The sequence below is a fragment of a genome, unplaced genomic scaffold (genome assembly GCF_019419815.1).
Source record: "Pyrus x bretschneideri cultivar Hongxiangsu unplaced genomic scaffold, Pyrus_bretschneideri_v1 Contig57, whole genome shotgun sequence".
In the NCBI taxonomy this organism is placed as follows: Eukaryota; Viridiplantae; Streptophyta; class Magnoliopsida; order Rosales; family Rosaceae; genus Pyrus; species Pyrus x bretschneideri.
Genome location: NW_025999795.1, coordinates 2,295,965 through 2,319,020, shown reverse-complemented (window position 1 = coordinate 2,319,020; position 23,056 = coordinate 2,295,965). Strand labels below are relative to the sequence as shown.

At 39.2% G+C, this 23,056-nt stretch overlaps 5 protein-coding genes across 11 annotated transcripts; 2 read left to right on the top strand and 3 right to left on the bottom strand.

The window, feature by feature from the left end:
- Window positions 1-2,876: 2,876 nt before the first annotated feature.
- LOC103943325 (protein LEAD-SENSITIVE 1) lies at window positions 2,877-3,886 on the bottom strand. Its single transcript, XM_009353604.3, has 2 exons — window positions 3,727-3,886; window positions 2,877-3,534 (listed from the first exon to the last, which is right to left on the bottom strand). The coding sequence occupies exons 1-2, from the start codon at window positions 3,818-3,820 to the stop codon at window positions 2,984-2,986; spliced, it is 645 nt and encodes a 214-aa protein (XP_009351879.2). The 5' UTR covers window positions 3,821-3,886; the 3' UTR covers window positions 2,877-2,983.
- A 418-nt stretch (window positions 3,887-4,304) lies between these two features.
- On the top strand, window positions 4,305-6,398 carry LOC103943324 (60S ribosomal protein L13-1). The gene is made up of 5 exons (XM_009353603.3): window positions 4,305-4,528; window positions 5,036-5,151; window positions 5,271-5,404; window positions 5,791-5,949; window positions 6,036-6,398. The coding sequence occupies exons 2-5, from the start codon at window positions 5,043-5,045 to the stop codon at window positions 6,255-6,257; spliced, it is 624 nt and encodes a 207-aa protein (XP_009351878.1). The 5' UTR covers window positions 4,305-4,528; window positions 5,036-5,042; the 3' UTR covers window positions 6,258-6,398.
- Window positions 6,399-6,566: 168 nt separating this feature from the next.
- LOC103943322 (protein AGENET DOMAIN (AGD)-CONTAINING P1) lies at window positions 6,567-8,580 on the bottom strand. The gene is made up of 3 exons (XM_009353600.3): window positions 7,923-8,580; window positions 7,307-7,753; window positions 6,567-6,833 (listed from the first exon to the last, which is right to left on the bottom strand). Exons 1-3 carry the CDS (start codon window positions 8,376-8,378, stop codon window positions 6,819-6,821), a joined length of 918 nt encoding a protein of 305 aa, XP_009351875.1. The 5' UTR covers window positions 8,379-8,580; the 3' UTR covers window positions 6,567-6,818.
- Window positions 8,581-10,980: 2,400 nt separating this feature from the next.
- On the top strand, window positions 10,981-12,682 carry LOC103943321. 4 transcript variants are annotated; one of them, XM_048571006.1, is made up of 5 exons: window positions 10,981-11,384; window positions 11,482-11,535; window positions 11,648-11,773; window positions 11,925-12,145; window positions 12,449-12,682. In XM_048571006.1, the coding sequence occupies exons 1-4, from the start codon at window positions 11,028-11,030 to the stop codon at window positions 12,108-12,110; spliced, it is 723 nt and encodes a 240-aa protein (XP_048426963.1). In that variant the 5' UTR covers window positions 10,981-11,027; the 3' UTR covers window positions 12,111-12,145; window positions 12,449-12,682. The 4 variants fall into 4 exon arrangements, with proteins under 4 accessions (XP_048426963.1, XP_048426962.1, XP_009351874.1 ...); XM_048571005.1 differs by having other exon boundaries at window positions 12,380-12,682; XM_009353599.3 differs by having other exon boundaries at window positions 10,982-11,384; window positions 12,440-12,682.
- A 59-nt stretch (window positions 12,683-12,741) lies between these two features.
- Window positions 12,742-22,461, bottom strand: LOC103943320 (cullin-associated NEDD8-dissociated protein 1). Of its 4 annotated transcripts, none has more exons than XM_048571002.1 (29): window positions 22,172-22,461; window positions 21,678-21,786; window positions 21,355-21,524; window positions 20,636-20,843; window positions 19,692-19,857; window positions 19,137-19,266; window positions 18,812-18,926; window positions 18,499-18,671; window positions 18,295-18,418; window positions 18,137-18,187; window positions 17,979-18,061; window positions 17,578-17,662; window positions 17,393-17,494; window positions 17,196-17,294; window positions 16,947-17,057; window positions 16,784-16,867; window positions 16,553-16,693; window positions 16,327-16,419; window positions 16,075-16,196; window positions 15,805-15,964; window positions 15,488-15,727; window positions 14,952-15,200; window positions 14,688-14,864; window positions 14,436-14,582; window positions 14,139-14,255; window positions 13,693-13,861; window positions 13,513-13,590; window positions 13,293-13,431; window positions 12,742-13,138 (listed from the first exon to the last, which is right to left on the bottom strand). In XM_048571002.1, the coding sequence occupies exons 2-29, from the start codon at window positions 21,711-21,713 to the stop codon at window positions 13,042-13,044; spliced, it is 3,666 nt and encodes a 1,221-aa protein (XP_048426959.1). In that variant the 5' UTR covers window positions 21,714-21,786; window positions 22,172-22,461; the 3' UTR covers window positions 12,742-13,041. The 4 variants fall into 4 exon arrangements, with proteins under 4 accessions (XP_048426959.1, XP_048426960.1, XP_009351871.2 ...); XM_048571003.1 differs by having other exon boundaries at window positions 15,488-15,640; XM_009353596.3 differs by having other exon boundaries at window positions 18,514-18,671.
- Between the last annotated feature and the right edge of the window lie 595 nt (window positions 22,462-23,056).

The window sequence follows — 23,056 nt, the reverse complement described above, 5'->3', positions numbered from 1 at the left end:
GTAGCAAAATTGTATATTTCTAAATCGGAAGGGAAAAATAAGCACTATAGCAGTTCATGTATAGAAAGAGCATGTAAAAGGGAAGTACATGTAAAGGTTTCTTAGGTCAGTTGGCTGCTTTCTTTTAGTGTTTTCAATTTGTTCCTTTTATTTTGTCTGCAATTTATGCATCAATTGCCCTGCTTCCTTTGTAAATCTTCCAGGTCAGGACGACACACATATCGGGGGAATCTCGGGATGTTTAGGCTTGGGTGGAGATGTGGACTTATGGAAGAGGAGAAGTAGCTTGGCTCTATGTCATTATCATTATCTGTTCTATGCATCTCTATAATCTTACAATGCTCGTTTATTAAATTGCAAGATGTTGGGACAGGTTACTGGAATACAAGAATTGGAACAAAAGTGGTTGACAACACAAGAGTCGAAACCAAGTGTGAAATTCACATTGAAATGACAGGTGAGAATGCTAATCATATTCTTAAAAAAGGTTGGTTTTCCTGGTGAGTTCTCTGGCTGCTAATTTAGTGATTTGAAGGTAATTTTGTAAATTTATTGAATGAAGTCATTTGTTATTTAGCTTACCTTGCGTTTGGTTTGGTTTTAGGAGAGGGTTGCGCATGATCGGTAGGTTCAATCAACCTCGCTGTTTTCGTTAGAATCACAATTTAAGGTCGGTATTTCCAACATGTTTCATTTTCTTTTTGCTGCATGTTCGTGCATGTTTGGTCTCTGAGATTTTGTTTTTAGCCATTGTTTATTTATAGTTTATGTCTCCTTTGGCTACATGTTGACACAGGTTTATTCTCAGCATTTTTTTGTTGGGCTAAGTGGTTTGGTGAGTTCTGTTTTATTATTTAATCTTAGGGGCTATTTTAAGTAAAAATGAAATGTTGACATTGACATAGCATATGGCACACTTAATCCACACTCCTATATTCGGTCTTCTTGCTTCCATTGCAACACTCTGCATGTCCCACCCAATGGTTTTTTTAATAATGATGTAGTCAAAGCAGTTATATGCTTGTTGATCCTAAAAATTACAAAACCTACGTGGCGCGCAGGCCGAGTAATTAATGAGTTAACTACGTCCTTCGGTTGATGCGGGGCGTGCCAACTCGTCGGCCAAGCTCGGTCGAGGAGTAAAATTTGTTGATGTTGCGTTGAGTGCGTTGCTGACTTCTTTCTTTTGCAATTGCAGCCGAGGAAGGAACACTCTCGATCTTCGGGTTCTAAAGCCTGAAGACAAGGCTGCTAGTTCTACGAAGTTCACAAATCGTTGGTGCCTGATTCGGTCACCGTGATTATATTCATAAGAGTATAAGCACGTCGAATCGACACCAGACTATACGGACACAAATATTCAAAGGTGATGTATGTCTTGATGGTAATGGTGGTTCAGCCGTCAGAATGCTGAACTCTGAAACTCACTTGTGAGTATCCGATCATAAAATCACTCGGCGTCCAGTATGCCGAATGTCGTAGCTCGTAACACCTTACTTCGCCAAAAAGGCTAATAAGGTGACCTCCGCCAACAAGGATTCGAAAACCCTTCTCGGCCGAGACTTGGATAGGTAACTAGTCGGCCTCGACGCAGTGCTGTTTATCCAAACTGAAGGTGCTTCTCGGTCGGCTGATTCTACGGCAACAGTGCTGTTTATCCAAACTGAAGGTGTTCGCCGGTTGCCTCCACAGTGCTGTTTATCCAAAATGAAGGTGTGTCGGCGAGAAAAAGAAAATAAAAATCTCAAGCTGTTTGAGAGGTTTTGCACAGGGCAATTGTGTGTTGAATTGAAGGTCCTTAATTGTTGCATGATTTCTTGTATTTATAGCACCAACTCCTTGAGATCGAATTAAACTCCTATCTGGATTGGTAGTCCTTACTCTGTTCCAACTTTGCTTCGAACAACCCTACTCCCATTAGGACTTTGAACTCACCCCCTTCGGGGCTTTATTCATTGTTGGTCGAGAATCCTAGTTGCACCAGGACTTCCTCGACCCTCTTTGCTTATCTGGACTACTCCTTCTTGCGATAAGACTCGACCATCCCTGCTAAATGGCCCGGAATCATCAAGCAGCCCATAGTATTTTGACACGGCTTTGGGCCGAGCACAAACCTACACTCGGCCCAACAATATTATTTTGGGCCCAAACAGTGCTCTATCAAGTATGTTTTGTATATAGTTGTGGTAGTTGCAAGGAAATGAAATACTTGTGTAGATAATTGGTAGTTTAAATATATAGAAATAGAGAATAATTATAAATGAAGCACCTAGGATATTTAACATTGTTTTCTTTTCCATGTAATTTTTTTCTCATGTTTAACACCTGCTTTTGTTTAAGCATTTTTTCTCATGTCTAACCCAGTTAATTTTGCTTAGTGCTGATATATAAGTAGAACTCTCATTGCATCAACTTGAACAAACATTCTTCTACTTAGATGCTTAGCTTGTTAATTTTTATGCTCTATTTGCCCTCTCCATTTCCAGTTGAATGAATTGGTTAAAGCGTTTTACTATTTATCTCTGTTGTTGCACCAGATTTAACCTTGGTTTTTGACTATGTCTAATGGTGAACCATGCAGTGCTTTTTTGAGGAGTTTCAGAACTGGAACATGGCATGGGCCCGCGTTATATGTCACACTTATGAGATTAGGGTTCTAGCTGTGAGGGTAAGACCAATAATTTAGTTTTGTTTGAATAATGAGATATATGCTTTATTTCGTAATTGGTTGTTGATATCTTGGGAAGACAAATCAACTAAGACTGTTATGCGTAGTTTTGTAGACTGGTTTTTTCTTTATTGAACATTAGCATGTAAATATATAGTGATATGGATGAGAATATATTTTTATATATTTCACACATTTAACACAATTTCGGGCATCGGCAATATCTAGTCATTCCTATTGGATAAGAGTTTTTGACTGAGTATACAAATTGAACAGTTGTATCTAAAGAGGAATACATGACACGGTCTAACAGAATCAAGACACAGAAGAAAAGAAAGAAGTAGCCTTGGAAATAAGAAAAGCAGTCTTGGAAGTAGCAGCATCATCAATTCCGGATGGAGAAGCAGCACTACTAGTACTACTACTATTTGATGAATCTGCAAAACTATTCCCCACAGACGAAACCCTCACAACCTGCTCGCTCACGTTCGTGCCTCTTTTGCAATAGCTGGCAAAGTCCTCGCAGTTGTTTTTAAGCAAATCATATTCACCGAAACCCGTCCCATGAGTCGGATCCTTGTCGAAAATCTCTGAGGCACGACGAACCGTTTCGCCTCCCGGATAACAACTCTCAGTGCTGCAAGTCCCTTTGTTTTTGATATTGAAGCGATCGTGAGACACGTTGTATTCGAATCGAAAAAGGCCGTGACCTTTCAGGAAGCAATCGACGCAGGTTTTTACCACTCCGCGTGCCGTGTTTGGGTCGTTCTTGCAGTCGCTGCATCGAGGCTTTCTCTTACTACTTGTTTTCCCTTTTCTCTTTGTTTTGACAAAATGCATAACGCTACCTTCCCCAACGTATATGCCTGCATGCATGCAACCATGCCATAAATATATGTACACATATATGCTTAAAGTGGGATTTATGCATATATTTATAAATTTTTGTTGTTTGGATTGAATAAATCAAACAAATTCAAAGCAAATAAATAAATGAGAGCGTGTAAAAAGACAAAAAGCATGCAAAATTTTTATTTTTTTTGTAATTAAATAATCACCATGGTGGGAGTATGCATGCGCTTTTCTATAAGCATAAATGTGATCTCCCGGCTGGAGCTCCTCCCTGGAAATCCTGTTTGACAATAGACCCATCTCTCTCTCTCTCTCTCTCTCTCTCTCTCTCTCTCTCTAGGTTAGCATTCAGCACTCCAATTATCTGCAGTTAAATTGAACTACGCGTTGCAATATTCAACTACGCGTTGGAATATTCAACCACGCGTTGTTTGGCATCATGTCGGATATTAGTCATTGACACATTTGGTTGGAATATCCAGGCTAATCAATTTCTTTTTCATGTTTCTCGTCTCTTCAACTTCTTTTAAAATTAAGATTTTCTGATTGTTGAATGTTAACGTATAATGGAAAATTATAATCATGTTGCACATGTGGTATAGTCTTATTGGGTGTTGGGTCTCACATATGTTTCAAGATGCGACATATAAGTTTTAAGAAGAAAAGAAAGCCTACAAATCAAATTGAAAAAAATTTTGAGTTTCAAGAACTAAGATGGTGACTTTTAAGTTACTAGAGGCAAAATGATATCAAAGTAGAATTTCAGGAGATGTAATTAAAAATAAGCCAAGAATGAACAAGCCGTATGATGTGCTCGGCCTACAGGGGCCCGGTTGAACTAAGAACGAAACAGAAGGTGGGAGAAGACGAGGCCCAAAACTTCCGACCCAATACGAAAGACACGCTCGGGTTTTCTGCTATCTATCATAAACCCTAGCTCGCACCAGTCGTTGAGGCCGCGCGGGTAGAGGGAGCAAGAGAGCATTTCATCGCGAACTCCGATTTTAGGTTTTCCTCACTTTCCCTTTCCCTCTCTGTTTTTCTGTAGAAATCTTCGATTAATGTTTCTCATTTCATTGTTGTCTTCGTCTCATGTTTTTTGGTCTCCAAAACCGAAGGCTAAGGCGTTTAAATTTGCTTATGCTTAGATTTATAGGGATTTATTGCTTCTGATATGCTGTGGATTTTTCTTAAGCTGGTTTTGTATCATTTTGGTCGCTGAGTGTTTTATCGGATTGGAATAATTATCGTGTGCTGGATTCTGTTTCTGCTAGCAATGTATTGCGTTTTCTGAACTATATGATTTATTTTTTTTTTTTTTTGAGAAAGATGAACTGTATGATTCTTATTTTTGAGGTTTTTTATTATTTGGGATTGATCCAGGGAGATGATTGTCTTTGTGTTTTTCGTTGGATATTCGGTATTTGTTGTGTTATTTGTGCATTTGGAATTCGGTATTTGTTGTGTTATTTGTGCATTTGGAATTCTGAATTATGCGATTCGATTACCTCATAGGTAAGCCATGGTGAAGCACAACAACGTTATCCCGAGCTCTCACTTCAGGAAGCATTGGCAGAACTATGTCAAGACCTGGTTTAACCAACCTGCTAGGAAGACCCGGAGGAGAACTGGTGAGTTAAAGTAGTCGTTTTTATCACCTCTTTTCTTGTTTCTTAGCTTTACATGCACTATTATTTCACAAACGATAATTTGTAGTTCGACTGACTCGACTGTTTTGAAATATCATCAGCTCGCCAGAAGAAGGCTGTGAAAATCTTCCCTCGTCCAACCACTGGTCCCCTCCGTCCCATTGTTCACGGACAGACTCTGAAGTATAACATGAAAGTGAGAGCTGGTAGAGGCTTTACTCTTGAAGAATTGAAGGCAAGTTCGGTTGTTTTTCGTCAATGGTTAAACTTTTTGGAATTAGTGTTATTTACTCATGGATTCTGATTATGGTATGCGTGTTCTACGTAAATCTTTGACAGAGTGCTTCATTTCCTTCATTTATATTTTTGCTTCGGAATTAGAGTTGGAACTCATCCAGCTTGTATTTTATGAGTTTATTGAAGTTGATTACCGGAGGAAGCGTTATAGTGATAAATAAAATACAATTGTTTTTCAGTTTTGAGCAGTTCGCCAGATTCCATAAAAATATAAACATGGTCTTAAATTTGGAATTGTTGATCAGCTTTATTTTGCTTCTGGCTTCCACCCATGCGCTTTTATGTGATGATTTTAACAAGTTGCTTACCTTGTTTGCTTACCAGTCTGCTGGAATTCCAAAGAAACTTGCACCTACCATTGGAATTTCTGTTGATCATCGTAGGAAGAATCGTTCTCTGGAGGGTCTTCAAGCTAATGTTCAGCGTCTGAAGACATACAAGGCCAAATTAGTGGTCTTCCCAAGACGCGCTAAGCATATCAAGGTGATGTTAAGTGGTTGATGTAGAGTAGTTTAAGAAACTTGATTTTCTGTGGGCATGGTATCTTATCTGCATAATTTCGGCTACAGGCTGGTGATTCTTCTGCAGAGGAGCTTGCCAACGCCACCCAGCTCCAAGCCCCCTACCTTCCAATTGCACGTGAGAAGCCTACGGTTGAGCTTGTGAAGATTACTGATGAGCTGAAATCATTCAAGGCTTATGACAAACTACGTGTGGAGAGGATGAACCAACGCCATGTTGGTGCCAGGCTCAAGAAGGCAGCAGAGGCCGAGAAGGAAGAGAAGAAGTAGAGAGAGAGAGCTCGATTTTGGAAGGATTTTTGTTTAGGTTTTACTGCCGGACTTGTTTCATGAACACATCAATTTCAGAGTTTGTAAGCTTAATTAATCCAAGTTAGCGAGATGCTGCCATGGCTCTTTATTTTTGTATCATTTTGGGTTTTGTGATTTGCAGCATCATATTGTGTTTTATGATGCATTTGATTTCGAATGATGTGGACTCGCAAAATGGTAGAATCGCTTGCAAAGGGTTTACATTCCCTTAACGCGCAAGCAAAACGGCGCGCAGAAACTCAACAATCTCATTCTGTACAAACTAGAAACGAAAAATGACTCGGATAATTTACTGTAAAAGAACAAAACGCTAGTACAAAAGAAAAAATGGTTTCCAAGGTTGAGATTGGATCGTTTCCTAACCACTTCTCTCTTAACATGGGCTTAAGCTTTCAACACGAGGGAACCATGTCATTAAAATCACGTCCAAGGACTGCAGAGTCTACGACCAGACGTGCCAAGAACTCCACAAAAATGTACACCACCTCCTGATGTAATGCTTTTGGCGATGACCACCGATCAATGCTTCAATGCCTGAAAAAATTCGTCGTTAGCAAGCCTAATTCATAGAAATATGATGTAAAATTAGTTCACCCCTTCTACAATAGTTACGACTGCCAAAAACCTTGGTGAAACGTGGAAAGGAATAAGATATAGCACGATTTAGTTCAAAGTTGCCATAACAACACCCTAGTTCCTGATACACCGGCAGTCACAGGATTAACTGTAATGAAATAATCTAGCTTTGATTTAGTTTCAACCAAGGAATAGGTTTAACAATGCAACTCAGAATTTATCGATATTCAGCATGTCTAGATTGTGGGTGTTTGCGCACTGTGGCTACAAGCATGTCAAAAACTTGTCCAGATGTAAACAAATTTGCAGTTCATATCAAAACAATCTAAATATTTTGACTAACAGATGGTAAGGTCCTAAAGGGAAGATCTTCAGACGAAGAAACATGCTTTAAAATTGCATCAACGAAGGAGAGTATTTAGAAGTTATACCTGAGAAGCCATAACCCATGTTCTATCTATCCAATCCTGGCGTGGCCTCAAATCAGAGTGCTGAAGCAGCAGTTCGTCGTCTGTACCTTTGAAGTAAACTTTGTACCTTCGGCCGTGAAGGACCTTGCGTATCACACCTTCCCACCAGCCATCATTATAGAAAGCATCAACCTCTTCCGTCAGACTGAAACTTCCAGCCACAACAACTTTTGGAGGACGAGGCCTTACGTGCATTGCGTCGACCTCTTCCGTCAACAACTCTCTGTTATCATCTGTTTTTATTGCCTTATATCGAATGAGAAACTTGTCCTTTTCCATTACTTCGACAATATTTGCAGCAAACCAAGCACCTTGAAATCCATCTTCGTCAGTGCAAACCTCAACCGCTGTTCCTTCGATCAATTCCTCTTTCATCCGAATCTTTGCTTCTTCGGCATCTAAGACATCCTGCAGCACATTGGGAAAAAGTATGTACTAGGAAGATGTCACTACAAATTGTACTAGGCTTAGGAACATGTCACTAAAATCATCCTAGATCATTGGAAAAAGAACATAAAAACAAAGATTCTCAAAACCCTAACCGGCAACAATCAAACACCAAGAAAATGTTACTTACTCCTTGTTGAAGAGGTGGGATCCAGGACCCATTGACCCACTCCCGGTGAAGGCGTAGTTCCTCCGGCTCGAACTCAAACTTCTCCTTGGCGAACCGGAAGTAAACCCCGAACGTGTTGTCCACCAAGACGTCAGTGACTACGACGCCCTCCCACCACCCGCCGCAAAAGAAGGCGTCAACCACGTCGCCTAATTTGAACCGGTAGTCGCTCTCTCGCGGCGGCGACGGACGGAGGAGCGCAGCGTCGACCTCTTCCCTCAAGGCTGCATTGCCACCCTTGTGGCCGCCGCCGATCTTGCGATCGATCCGAGCCTTCGCTCTGTTGTATTCGACTTTGAATTTCGATTTGGTTCTCGACTTGGCGACGATTTTCGCCGGGAATGTGGTGCCGCGCATGTTGTGGATTGGGGATGTGACCTCCACCTCGTCGCCTACCTCGAAGTGGGCGTCCGCCATGGCCGTCGCCTGTCAAGCTCTCTGTCTTTGTCTACTGGAGGGCTTTTAGGGCTTTTTGCCTCGAGGGTTTCGAGCCTTCAATCACTGTGGCGGGAGATGAAGTTGATGAAGCGCCAAGACGGGGATTCGTTGGACGAAAATACCCTTACTTCCACCGCTGGAGGGTGCTCCATTTTCGCTAAATTTTTCAGTGTTACAAATAGTTAGAGAGATAAGCTTTTACTAGCGATAGGGGTGAAGTAGGTGTAAAATATTACACTGTAATTATAGCATGAGAGGATGACAAATAAAGGAGGTAGAAATAAATAATGATGTTATTGATCTTTTCTTTCTTTCTCTTTTCTATATTTGTTGTTAGCAGTCGGAGTGCTTTATTTATAGAGCAACTCCCTATTATTACATTTTGAAAATTTACACCAAACCTTTTGAAAAATGATCTCCTTCATTTCCAAGTCCACATATCAACATTGCCAATGTTTTCATTCATCTACCAATGTTGCAAATCCAATCTGTGTGAGTATTGAAAAAATCTACCAAAGTTTTCAATATCACTGTGGACATTCATTAACCCACTAGCATTTTGAACACTCACTTATTTTTTCTATTTTCTTTTGTCCAGTTGTGGGCCGGCGCATATTAGTTTGGGCTCTGTCAGCCCATTCATCCCACTTCGAAGGGTGAATCATTCTAACGAATGATCTAATGTATACTTACTTGAACTTGATCCAAATTATATGTGAATATTTTCAATTTGTAATTCAATGATTTAAACTAGACTTGATAATTTTCTACATGATTCGCTAACTTGACATGAATGATATAAATATAACAGGTTTTGAATCAACATATTAACTAATTGGGTAACTCGTTAAGTAGGTTTTGAATTTGACACATTAACTAATTAAAATAACGGATTGAAGCGGGTCTACCTGCAGATAACTCGTTTCAACTCGGTAAAAGTTAGTTTGCTAATTTCTTAGCTACTAAAAGAATCCTACTACAATAGCCATAAGATCCGATACCCTCTCGCTTTATCTCTCTCCCGGACTCCCCGACTCCCAGTACCAACTCGACTCTGTTTGTCTTCTTTCTGCTCACTCGTTCTATTAAGTCTTAGAAAAAATAATTTTTAATATCAATTGCCGGGACAATTCATTTTACGAGTTGAAGATACATTTGGACAATTACTGTTTAGTAAGACAAAATATCCACTCGGTTTATACTCGTGACTCCTTGAGCATTGATCTAAGCATGCCGAAATTTGCAGTTTTAGAGTCTTGTTTTGGTTATTGACTTTTTCTTGATTTCGTTCACATGGTTGTTTCTCGATCAATTTACCAGCCCTTATCTCTTCCAAATGATTCAACAGATAGCTTCGTTAGCAATTCAAAGTCGGAACAGTCTTCTGCTTAATTATTTTCTTCATTTTGCAGGTCATCACCTCAGCAATCCCAGGACTCGTTGGTGGCAAACTTATCGGACTTGTGAACCTTTTGGTACCTGCTGCCTTCACTCGTAAGTCTCAAGCTCAATACAACATCTGCAATATGAAACGATAGTTGGACATGGGGCACCCGGCTAGTGCCATCAAGTTTTGCACCATACAACCCCCTACTGCCAAACTTATTGCGGAGAAATTCAATCTAAGATAAGCAGCAACTTCTTCTCCCTAGAGCTTTTGCCGCCTTTCCTCGAGCGATTTATATCCTATTTTTTCTGTACCATGCCAATTAGGCATCTGTCTGCCCAAAAACGTATAACATTTCTTCCCTTTATAAGTTACGCACTGGAAGACAAATCCTTGAGAGAGTACCATGAAATATTGAGCAAGGGCATCCTATGAGAATAGTATCAAAAGATACACTCTTCAGATTACCATGGAACCTAATCAGAAGATTCGCTTTCAAGAGCTGGAATTCTGTGGAAACGTGCAAAATATCGACATTAGGACGACACAACAACGTTATTTGACGCCGCCAATCTCTTCTGCCTTGCCGAAAACCCCTTACCAGAAAGTGAATCGTACAAGTCACCCAAGTCCATCGAATATAAGCACTTACTTGGCAGGTAAACCTGTAAAAGATAGCAGAGACAGCTTTCTCAGGGTCTGGAAATATAAAGGAATAAAGATACATGCATGCATCGAAACCACAGCTACGAAACCTAGCTTTAAGAGGATCTGCCTAAGCAAATTACATGGACTGTTGGATTTTGATCCAACAGCTACAATTATTATAACTTTTAAAGATGTTTCTATTTATAGCCGTTGGATCAAAATTCAACAGGCCGTGTGATTTGCTTAGGAGGCTCAGCCTGCTGAGCTCAGGAGATGACCCAAATCCGCTTTAAGAAACCCTGAACGTAAAGTTCACAAAACTAACATGGAACAAGTGCTGTAGACATTTCTGACTGAAATGATCAAAATCTCCCGCCAAAGTTTCAATCTCTCACAGTTAGGTACGTCAAGGGGAGAGCAGTGTGTGTTAACATAAATTGGTTAGAAACTAAACGAGACGTCGTGTGTTTTGTTAGCTTGTTTCAAATAAACGACATGTCGTTATGTGTGGAGGTGAAGTGCTCGCTCAGCTAAACCGCTTATCAGTACAGCTGAAACTCTCTCTCTCTCTCTCTCTCTCTCTCTCATCTCTAATGGCGACAACGCTTCGGTGCCCTCAAGGAGCGGTACCGCTTCCGTGGAGGGGAAGAAGGCCCAACGGCAGCAGAGGCCCCCGCCACTGCCAGGTGCCGAACATCCAGGCGTTCCAGCGCAGCGACATAGGAAGCTTCGCGAAGGACGCGTGGCGGAGCGCCAACGACGGATTCGAGCGGTTCCTTTTTGAGGCGAAGAAGACCGCCGAGCGCCTCGACCGTCAGTACGCCCTCTCCCGCCGCTTTGACACAATCGCTCGCTCCGCCGTCGATCGCGCCAGAGAAATCGACAGAGAACTCGAGATTGGAACGCGCTGGCGCGCCTTCAGCGTGGATTTCAGCAGAAATTGGCCTAGGGTTTGTTCTTCTCTCGCTCTTACTCTTATGCTTTCAGTATACATGTACGCGACGTGTTGTTATGTTTGCTGAATTTTCGGGTTTGGCAACCGTGCAGTACAGGAAGCAGCTTTCTGAATTCATGGAGGCCCCATTGGGAAGAAGCTTTGCGGTAAGTGTATTACCTGACTTTCCGAAATTATGCAAAGATTTTGTCTTGTCTTGTAATCATTTCGTGTTCGACTAATTCGCATTTTGTCTCAATTTTTTGAATGATTTTGAAGACAATTTTCTTCCTGTGGTTTGCATTATCCGGATGGCTGTTTCGGATATTGATTTTCGCTACATGGGTTCTGCCGTTTGCTGCTCCTCTTCTCATCGGAGCAGTTGCCAACAGCCTTGTTATTAAGGTATTACTAGTTGCATATGTCTGTGTTAATGTTGGCGATCTGCTAGTCTGCAACTAAATTGAGTGCGTCGAATGGAAATTTTAAATTTGTAACGCAATCATTTGGTTGGCTGTTCGAATGGCTAAGTGTGTGTTGTGCGAAATTTGGACAGGGCGCTTGTCCGGCTTGTAAGAGGCAATTTGTTGGTTACAAGAACCAAGTAATCCGCTGTGGAAGCTGTGGAAACACCGTGTGGCAGCCAAAATCAGACTTCTTCTCAAGAGACGGTAGAAGAGGCCCTTCTTCTTCGTCAAAGTCAGAGCCGGAGATTATCGATGTTGAATTTGAGGAGAAATGAAGAGAAACCCAAGATGTGGGGCAAGCTCGCGTATGGTAAGACTTTTAGATTACATACAGAGGGTAATGAGAAGGCGTACAAGCTTTTACCTTCCATTTATTTCGATATAAAGTCTTGTTCTTTGCTGTCGTGTCTGTAAATTGTGCCTCCTGCATTTTTCTCTACTAGGAAGATTGCGTACTCTCGATTGTTGCATATGTTTCTTGTGAGAATTGTGCAATCATGCCGTTTTGGTGATCACTGATCAGCTATTTTGGTGCTTCTGTTAGCTCTAATCTAGAGAACGGATAAATTGTCGCGTTTTTACAAGAAATCTCCCTTTGTGTCAGAGACTCTAGCTTGTATCATCATCTGAATTTCGTGGAGCATGTCTCGTTTGATGGATCAATCTTAAGAGCAATACAAATGACGTACCCGCAAGAAATGCTGGCATCACACGATGAGTTCGAAGATTTAGAAAACTATAGCTTTTACAGGTTTGCTAAACATCAAGTGTGCATCTGTAAGAGATTAGAAATGCTTGATGTCCAGACCAAAGTTTGGTTTTCATCTTTAAACAAGAGCTTGATATCTCCATTGTTCTTCGGCAAATCCGACCAATACGCGTGTTTTCTGTAGTAAACTTGTTCCCTACTGGAAAGACAATTCGGCAATCTTGATGCTAACCAAGGGAATACAAAAAGATGGTACTGATACTGATATCGCGTTACAAAAATACGGTTGCAGAAGGCCAAAACCACGCAATTGCTCTAAACCTATACAAGAACCATAACCGGTATTCCTACAACAAGACAACATGTTCATACAGCCTCCCTCTGTTTCTTGTATTCTGCCGCAGAAAAGCTTAAGCCCGCAGATGTCCAATAATGATATGATAGCGATTCAATCTCTATTCTTTTTATTCGTTGCAGACAACACCAACACAGGCAGGTCATTCATTTCGGATAGAAACGTACTTGTCACCGAGCGCTGGAGATTTTAAAATTTCATTCATAAGGTTCTTGAATTTAAGGCTGCAATCTCCGCCACTGCAGGATAACAACATATAACAAAAGCATTACAAGGTTCATTCAACGTCATAAGTTCAAAACGAACGCATACGCGAACAGTAAGGAAAGGAGAACAAACATGAATTTCGTGCAGAATGTACATATGGACTAGAATATAAAGCAAGGGCAAAACCTTATACGGTGCAAGGACGCAATAGCTCTCAGAGCGCTGCGAATCATGTCTTCATTGCGGTCTACTTCTTGCTTGACAGCATCTTGCTTTGGCTTAAAGTTGATAGTTTTTTGGAGAGGATCCACCAACGAGTCCAGCACTGAAGGATAGAAATATTTAGATTGCAACAAACTGCAGAACTTCTGAATCTCAGGGAAGAAAAATTGGTGAATTAACTCACCTGCCAGTACCGCAGATGGACACTTGTCCGCAAGCTTTGAGAGGATAAGATGGCAAGGCATCTTGACATCATAATGATCTGGAAAAGCGAATCCAATTCAGTTTAAAAGGTCATAAATTTAATAAGCATCACATGCTAACTATCCATCTTAAAAAATGCATGAACAAAAACGAAACTCACCATCCAGACCAGATCTAAGATGTGGAACAATAAAAGACGAAGGGTTCACTTGATCAAGACAGCTATCCAGCAATGTGTCCACGCATTCAAATGCAGCCTTCCTTAACTCAAGCCCATCATCTACAATGTGCTTAAAAGGGCCGAGATCAACTCTCCTGATCAACTCTTTCTGCATCCAGGATTTTCAAGCGAAATAAGAGACCAACCCATGGCTAACACAAGGTAAAACAAATGAATGAATGATAGATGGTGCTGTTACATATAAGATGGAGCATCCAAGATCGACTGATACAAACCAAATTACAGCAGAAGAAAAGGAACTTGGACTTCTACGCAAGACAGATAATAATGCTAGAAATGTAGTAATACCATGGACGTCCTATATTCTGCAAAGCCAGTCTATCAACCACATAACACAGGGACAAAGTTCAGAACACTCAACCAACCTTGATGACAGTTTGATCATAAAGAAGCGGCAACAACTCTGGCAGGAGCCCCTTGATCAGATTTGGCTTATTGTGGGCAAATGTACTTAAAACCAACACAGCCGCACGCCTCACATGCTGCATTAGGCCATACCAAATCAGTCATCACAAAAGTCTAAAAGTCCAAACCAACCAAGAACATAACAGCTAACACAATACTGAAAACAGCAACAAGCAAGGGAAACGAAAAAACTAAAAGATGGTTTAAAACCCTAGCACTTTATTTAGCATATCAAGCATCAGAAATCTAAGACTTGCCCGGTCATGATCCTTAATAAGCATCAGGAATGATGAGATTTCAGGGTATAAGATCTCATCTATCCTCTCCGGCCTCTCAACTATCGAATATTTAACTGCAATGACAACAGTAGCTCTTGTGAAAGCAGCTGGACTGGATGTTCGTTCCTATAGAAACTTAGGATTAGAAACCATAGATATGAAACGGCAACTCATCAAATATTTTAATCATAAATATTATGCAGAGGGCACAGGGTCATTTGATCAAAATACCTTAAGTGCAGGAACAAGTTTTGCGGGTTCGATAACTGCAATTTTACCAAGACACTCAGCTACTACGTTGCGAACACCCTCTTCCTCGCTTTCACAGTGATTAAAAAGTAAATTAAGTATCTTCTCAACACTGGAATCCGGAAACTCTGCTTTATCTACAGATTGCCTTACTATGACCTGCCAAATGGATGAAAACAAACTTAAATACGACAAAACAGACAGTACAGGTAACAAAATCAGGCTTTAAAGTTCAGAAGAATGCACCTCCTTCAGAGAATGAAGCAAGAGATACTGTTTTTTCTGCTGATTGTCAATCTGGTCCAAAATAAATGGCAAATACTTGAGTAGGTTACCAACAGCAATATTGCCAAGAGCATAGGAGGCGGCAGATTTGATCTCTTCGAAAGGAGATTGAAAGGACTCAATGACAATATTCTCTATATGGTCGTGGGAGCCTAGATCTTTCCGCCTCCCAATCTCCCCGAGACACAGCAAAGCAAGGTGCTGCTTAGCCTATATCATAAGAAAAAGAAAGCAATTATACTGGGCTCAAAAATAATTATAGTAATAAATAATAATAAATCAACTAAATCCCATCATACTACCCCAAACCACTGCCATCTTTACAAGGATCTCCACAATCAATCACCTAAGATGACCGAATACTACTAAATTGTCTAAAATCTTTTGGTTTACCTCAACTTTACAATGACATTTTGCTTACAACCACCAAATCACTGTCATCTGTGAATATAACCTTAACTGAATATATTTCCTCTTTTTTACCGAATAGGACTTACTGAATTTGTAGTGCTGTCATCTTTGAGAATTTCAGTAAGCATTGTCACGGTAGATGAACATTGCTGGGCACCAGCAGCAAGGCAAAGGACGGCCACACATTGAGCTATTGAATACAAAGCTTGCTTTGCAACCCCACCCGACTGAGGAGAGGGCTTAGCACTCAAAAGAAGAGAGTCTAGTAAGGCATTAAAACTAGTATTTGCAGAATACACCAAGGAAGCAAAAAAGTTTTGCAATGCCTGCATCATTCAATGAAGAATGTTTTCAAACATGTGCAAAGTTTCTATATCATAACACCAGATAGAAATTTTTTTACCAAAAGGGCTTGCCCCTGCAGCAATGAACTTCTAATTAACGTTAGTGCTTGTGGAAGAACTTTGCTTCTAACAGCCAAACCAACAACTGGGCTTGACCTGTCCGCCATCAAGGTGCAGCAGAGTTCCAGGGCAAGGGCCGTCATATGCAAGTCCGAATCACTGTAAAGGGGTAACGAAACTAGGGTTCAGAAACTAAATCACCCAGCTAATGATCACACAATATTATAAAAAGAACCAAAAGAAACAAAATGGTGAAGCAGCAACAGAACCTTATCAGTGTAGCAAGTTCTACAATAATTACTTCATAAGCTGCTGCACCAATTTTGTCGCCGTAAGCAACAATTAGGGAATTCAAGGTCCCTAATGTTGCCTGTCTTAAAGGCCGATTAGCCTGATTTCCACAATAGCACAAAATGTTAGAAAAAATTCCATACACCTTTGGGGGGTTCTAAAGCAAATGTCATAAAAATTATTAGTAAAAAGATTATCAATTCAACATCAAATCAAACAAATTACCGCACCTTTCTTAAGAATGCAGTCAACTCTGCAATCACTTGCTCCAACACACAAGATAGATCTATTTTCAGTGGAGAAGCAGCAATGACAGCAAATGCCTGGAAGAAAAGCACTTAAGACCTTAATAACTAAACACAAACATTGAAATATAGGACCCTGTATGTATGTCTCGAGAGAAGAAAGCCTGAAAATGAACATGCACATAATCACAAAAGTAAGCAAACAAATTACCTTCACTGCTGTAAGTCGAGTAATCTCGTTTCCCATTCGATCAACAAGAACAGGAAGGCATACAGGTAATTCAGCATCAAGGTTATCACCAAATGTTGACACGACTAGACCCATGCAAGATATAGCACATTCCTTGACCTCCTGAATAAGAGTAGACATGAGCAAAAATATAGACAAAAACATTTAAGATGAATTATTCGTAAAGTACAATCTAAGAGAAATTATACTGACTTGATCTTGATCTTGGTTTGTCAAGCGTGACATTATGGCATTATATATTGGATGAACATAAGGTTTGAAGTCAAAACCAATTCCCTACATGAAAAAATCCAAATAATATAAGCAGAGTGGTTTGACAATGCATCAAGCCTCCTAAGGGTGCCAACTAATTCACCTCAATATTTGGGCGAACAACATAGACAAGTTCCCCACACACTCTTAATGCCTCAGCTGTGACTTTGTAATAACGCTCCCCCACAGCAGATAAAACAGGACTAGAAAGAGCCTGCAATAATATCAGTTTATAAATGATACTGTCACCATACCTACACAAAGTGCACCTTGTGGTCTATTTCTCACTATCATAATGTATCATATCAGCATATTCATAGCATAGCATAAATGTAAGAATTACTGTACTTACCTTGATGTAAGGATGGAAAACAGAAGGATTGTGTGACGCCAACACCAATCTTGTAAATATAAGAGCTTCAATCTTCAAATTGGAGGTAGAGGACTTATCCTAGAAACAAAATTAACAAGAACAAATATCAGCATTAGAGAAACTTATATTAAACTATTAGGGAGTAAACTTCCAGTTTCAGAGAATAGGATACTTACATTTAATGCTTTTTCAATTCCAGGAATGAGTGAGCAAATGTGATCCGCTAGGCAATCTGGCAAGACCACCACAAGTTCTTTCAAAACGGAAAACGCTCCAACCTGCAAATAGATAAATGTTATATAGTTCACTTCATAATATGCCCATAATGAACCCATCCGAAAGGGGCATCAGAAATTCCTACCTTTGTCTTGATAGATTTCTCACGTAGCTGCCTATTTATAGATCTGATGATCTTTGGCACTTCTTGCTTCAGTAGCCATCTTGGACTGCAAAATATGCCAATAATTCAGCCAATATTACATCATATATTCTTGGGGCCATGCAACTCAAGCAATGGGAAAATGAATTAGAGAGCCCAAGGAGTTGCTGACAGATCTCCCTAGTTGTGGAAGGCAATCATAGAGTAAAATAAAGCGGTGATGAGAACTATACACAACCTTTTTAATCATCAATTCCCCAGTCAAGAATCTAAAATTTCTAAAACCATACTCGTCCAAAAAAACGCGAGAGAAGAGGTAAGAACGAAAACAAACTGCATGTGATTTGACAATAGGATAACACACAAGTATACAACTAAGTTACCTCTGTTCATTTATATCATTTTGTCCTTTAGTAACATTTCCAGTTTGCTGCAACAGTTCAATGAATGTATTGAAAACGTCCATCTGCAGAGAAATAATATCAGATAATCAACCCCATGAATCTCAAGGGAACACTAACAGATGTTCATTCTGGCTTACCTTGACATTTTCCTCCCTCTCTCTAAATCTGTCAATTAATTTTGGACAAGCCTGCAGAAAAGCAGAAACCCATAACATCATGGAGAAAACCAAAATCATGCAAGGAACTACTTTTGTGTGAAAGAAAAATTAACATAATTGAGCTATTTCAAAGATACCTCCCCATACAGCTTTGAAAGCATCTCAGGACGAGATACAATTAACGCCGATAAGCATTTAGCTGCTGCTCTTCGAACTTTCCAGCTGACATCTTCATCATCTGTATATTCTGTCGCACTCCCACTACAACATAATAAAGAAGCCAGAATAAGTAGAAATTTTATTGTATAGCTCTTGCTGTGTGACTATGAATCAAATATAACCTCAAACACACGTACTCATCTTCCTCCTCCTCATGAGTTTCATCATCAGTATCTTCCTCCATGTTATCAGTGAAGTTCGGGTCATAACTTAGATATTCCAAGTTAAGATGAAGAATTTCATCACAATAGGGGGAAATGTCCCTGGGGCACCTAAGCAGAAAACTCTCCAATGCCTGCAGTCAAAAGCATATATGAGTATAAACCAAATTTATAAATAGTATAAATAAAATCAGTTTATTATGCACACACCTTTGATATAATCCTGGAAATAAAATGAAAAATACCAAAACAATAAAGAACCAATATACAGTACCTGCAAGCTGTATTCACGAAGCTCCTCGTCATTCTCTGATGCACTTGTGCAGTAATTAATTAACACTGGGACAGTGTCAGCAAGATGGGGTCCAAAACGATATCCAACAGCACGACTGCACACAGTGATATAAACCAGTTACCAAAAGTAAGTTAACTCTAAGACTAAAAGCAGATACTTGTATATCCATGGGAACAGTCGTGTACCCCAATTTTTGGCCATACATTGCTCCCCACTTGAAAGTGAATAACATCAGCCTCTATTACCTCAACTATAAACAGGGAAATGGAACCAACGGCATTTCATTAAAACCCAAAAAGCTCACCTTAAAGCACCAATCATCTGAATATTTGTACGAGTCATTTCTGATTTTGTGCCCTTATTTCTCAATTTCTGGACAACTTCAGCGGTTACCTTTGCTAACAGATCATCTGACAAGCTCGAAGCAAGAGATGCTGAAGGCAAAACAATTTGTACGGTTTAATCAACTATTTTATTTATGGAACATAAAAAGACAAAGCTGCATCTAACTTGTTAATACCAACTTCCACAAGAATGAACTATTGTAGCATGGTAGCACCAAATCAAACAGGTTTCTCAATACATGGTATTTTGTACATGTTTACTTGGAAAGGATGATTAGTTAAGCTTGGACAACTTTTAGATTTCAGAAATAAATAATAAGACCCCAAAATGGTATAAACAGACTAGTTGTGACTGGTCGCAACAGTCAATAGATTTTCCAAAGGGCCTTCAGATCTTCGAAAGAACTTGTACTTGTTTCAGGCAAAGCAAAATAAAGTTGATGTAATCAAGTAAACGACCCTCTTGAACTAGTATTATAAGCATAAGGGAGTACAAAAGAACCAGTGAATCTTACCAATGCATGACACAGTTTTCTTCCTCACGCTGGCCTGATTGTAGCTCAACTGAGACAAGAGAGCACTTAATAGCAGCTCATGGTCGGTTGCCATTAAATTGCCAAACTTATGAAGAACGTCACATAAGTTATCAAGACATTCACATTTTATCTCATGGTTCATTCCCTGGGATTACAGCACAACAAATCAGAAATAAAAACCAAAGTTGGCATCTGGGAATAGTAAAGCAAAAATGGAAAGGGGTGTGATATCCACACACCCCATTTTACTTCTCACACACCCTCCTAATTTTTAGGCCGTCGGATCGGATGAATTGAAGAAGATCAACGGACATAAATTAACAAGGGGTGTGCGAGGAGTAATTTGGGGTGTGTGGATAGCACATCCCAAATGGAAAAACAGATGACAACAGATGAAATGAAAGATAGCATAACCTGAATAATCCCTTTTTTATTGAATTAATCCCTAGTTTATGAGCCTTTATTCAAATGAGATCACAGATCAATTAACTAGAGGATATTAATCACTCATTTCCTTTCCCTTTCAGGTATTACCCCAATTTTCACTCTGTAATTCCAGTTCTTCATAGACATAGCCTGCAGGAACCAATTCACCTTCTACTAACACAGTTGCTAAAAAGAAAATAAAACACCAAGATAAACACACATCAATTCTTTGTGATAGTAAAACTGCAAAGTTATAAAACCTTATCATTGTTTAGACAGCCTTCACACTTTCCAAAGTGTGGCTACTTACAAATTTCAAATTTTTCTAAGGTCACCATGGATATGAATTTGTAGAATGCATGTGCAAATCATCAATCTCGTTAGTTACTTCATCTCCTAGTTAGTAGTACAGAACTTATTAAATAATAGAAAGAGTAAGTACCCAAAAGGGAAAAATATCTATGATAAAGTAAAAAGTATGAGATCTATTAACTCACTGGATCAGTGATTCCTTTAACCAACTGTGGCAAAATTGATAGAATAATAGACTGCGCAAGAGACTGAGTAGAAATTTCAGCAATAATAGTCTTCAAAGCTATGCTTGCAATATCACGATGCTCCTTGTCCTTTAGTAATTTCTCACAAAGCTTATTTGTCATCTCCACAACTCGTGGCTCGCTGACCTTCTTAACTAAGGGAACGAGACTGCAGCATCACATAAAAATAACAAACAAAGAATCAAATTAAACTGTTGCATAAACATTCTACCTGCAGCATTTCCGTATCATAAAATTTTATTCCAGATATTCCACTTATACAGACATTATACACCAAAGCAAGATAAGACATCAATGAAAGATCATGACAAGTTTTTTATGATTACTAGGACACTTCAATTTGGAGATGTGAGTCAGACAAGTGAGGACATGATACTTGAAAGCATCCGTGCCTGAAGCTTCTTCGGACTTCCAGAACATTCTATTAATCAACCTACAAACTGTGCCAATATATCTAAAATTTAAACAAGGTTACTTTACTAGCAAAGAACTAAGAAAGCATTATAATTTTGTATGATTCTTTATTACAATTCACCAACAACATTTATATAACAATTACTTGCACAACATGACAACAATGAATGGTGAACCGAATTAAAGGAAGCATGGTGTAACCAACAGATAAGAGCAAAAACAACTGTTTGTGTAATAGGTAATACCATTTCACAGCCAATCCTGATACATCACCAGCAACATCATCAAGTTGTTGTATAATAATACTTGTCAACTTTATCTCAAGATCAGAATCAGCTTTAAAATTATCCTTGTTTAATTCGTTCAGCAAATCAGAAGTAGCCATATATCTGAAATCCTTATCCTTGCCGGTCATCTGTAAAACAAACTCAAACAAGTCAAAACATATACAAACACGTACATCATAGCTGAAATAACGGGTGAGAATTCATCTTCCTTTCACCAACAAACATGCTCCCACAAACAAATTAGTGCATATCATGTAAACACAATCTTAAAAGTAACATACCTTCTCCAGTATACCGGTCATTGCTAAGTTCGCCATCTTGGCGATGCTATATGAAGGGGCGCTGTCCGCAGCAAACTCGAAAAGTGTCACTGCCTACTTATATCCAAATCTAACAAGAAACCAAAATGAAATTTCAAAGATTATACGATAAAAATTACAAAACCCAGTACACATTATATACAACACAAAAGAAATTAAACAAATACATCGTGCAACCCAAAAGAAAAGAAACCCTAGCTGCATAATCAGTAATCAATAACAGAAATAACTGAATCCATGATAAACACTAACCCTAGCGACATTGCCAAACTAAACGCTATAACTTAACAAAACTATGAACAATCTATAATATATCGTTCCCAAACGCTTCTCGAATATTGTATCACAACAAATAAAGGAAGAAAATGAAAACGAGAAAAAAAAAATGAACACGGGAAAATTGAAACGAGTTGAATCGCATGGGAAGAAAAACAAAAGACGAAAGAAAAGCTCACCGGCGGTTTTCGGCGCCCGGAGACGACGGAGCTCAGTGAATCAGTGTGGTGGGTTCGGAGGTGCGTATTTTGCGCAGGGTGGAGGAGAGAGTGCGAGCAAAGGGAGGGGTTCTGATATATTTGGACAATTAAAGCACTCGGCTTGTATCCCAAGATCCGCAATCCCCTCTGTTGAGAGTATCAATCGCATTGAGTAAAGGAGAGACCACCATCTCAACTTTCTCCGTAATATCAAACGTAGGTTGTCGTGCGGGTGAAGTTCAAGTGCCCGCTTTGTTCACTGTAATAATAGAAAGAGGAGAACCTTTGTACGAGCTTTATAATTAAGCTGCGATATTTTTTATATAGCTAATTGGTTATAGAAAATTCTAATTTTATTCATCGTATTAAATTATATACGTTAGGCTTGAAAAGTTAACATAATTAAGGAGTGTGTTAAGATTATCAATCATATATAAAAAAAAAAAAATGAGGGTTCTTGTAAGTAATTTGAGTACTTCTTGTATTGTTAAATAATTTTACGGTTGAACCTTAATTTTCTTCATCCTCTCACTTAGACTAATTTGGTATATGGTTTTTATGAAGGACAATTTTTGAAATGTATGTGAACTTATACATATTTTTAAATTTGTCATATGGAATAAAATTTTAAGCAATTTTTCATATGATTTTTCTAAAATCATTAGTTTCTCAACTCACTCTAAAGCTGGTAAGTTTTTCTTCCAAAAGAATGTTATTTTGGACTTTTGATCTCATTTTTCATAAGTTCATTCATTTATTTATTATTTGTGTACAAAGATATATGTACTACAGTACTAGGGGTTAGCAATAAATTGGTTTTCAACTCTTGACTTTCGTTTTACAAATTATCTACTTCGGAAAAAA

Coding starts and splice junctions, on each gene's coding strand:
- LOC103943322 (XM_009353600.3), bottom strand. CDS start 8,378: ATGGCGGACGCCCACTTCGAGGTAGGCGACGAGGTGGAGGTCACATCC. Junction 7,754..7,922: donor TCCCACCTCTTCAACAAGGA/GTAAGTAACATT, acceptor AATGTGCTGCAG/GATGTCTTAGATGCCGAAGA.
- LOC103943325 (XM_009353604.3), bottom strand. CDS start 3,820: ATGGGTCTATTGTCAAACAGGATTTCCAGGGAGGAGCTCCAGCCGGGA. Junction 3,535..3,726: donor GCATGCATACTCCCACCATG/GTGATTATTTAA, acceptor GCATGCATGCAG/GCATATACGTTGGGGAAGGT.
- LOC103943320 (XM_048571002.1), bottom strand. CDS start 21,713: ATGGCGAACTTAGCAATGACCGGTATACTGGAGAAG. Junction 18,419..18,498: donor GATGAGTACGTGTGTTTGAG/GTTATATTTGAT, acceptor ATTATGTTGTAG/TGGGAGTGCGACAGAATATA. Junction 14,865..14,951: donor TGCTTCATTCTCTGAAGGAG/GTGCATTCTTCT, acceptor TCCATTTGGCAG/GTCATAGTAAGGCAATCTGT.
- LOC103943321 (XM_048571006.1), top strand. CDS start 11,028: ATGGCGACAACGCTTCGGTGCCCTCAAGGAGCGGTACCGCTTCCGTGG. Junction 11,536..11,647: donor CATTGGGAAGAAGCTTTGCG/GTAAGTGTATTA, acceptor ATGATTTTGAAG/ACAATTTTCTTCCTGTGGTT. Junction 11,774..11,924: donor CCAACAGCCTTGTTATTAAG/GTATTACTAGTT, acceptor AAATTTGGACAG/GGCGCTTGTCCGGCTTGTAA.
- LOC103943324 (XM_009353603.3), top strand. CDS start 5,043: ATGGTGAAGCACAACAACGTTATCCCGAGCTCTCACTTCAGGAAGCAT. Junction 5,152..5,270: donor GAAGACCCGGAGGAGAACTG/GTGAGTTAAAGT, acceptor AAATATCATCAG/CTCGCCAGAAGAAGGCTGTG. Junction 5,950..6,035: donor GACGCGCTAAGCATATCAAG/GTGATGTTAAGT, acceptor TTTCGGCTACAG/GCTGGTGATTCTTCTGCAGA.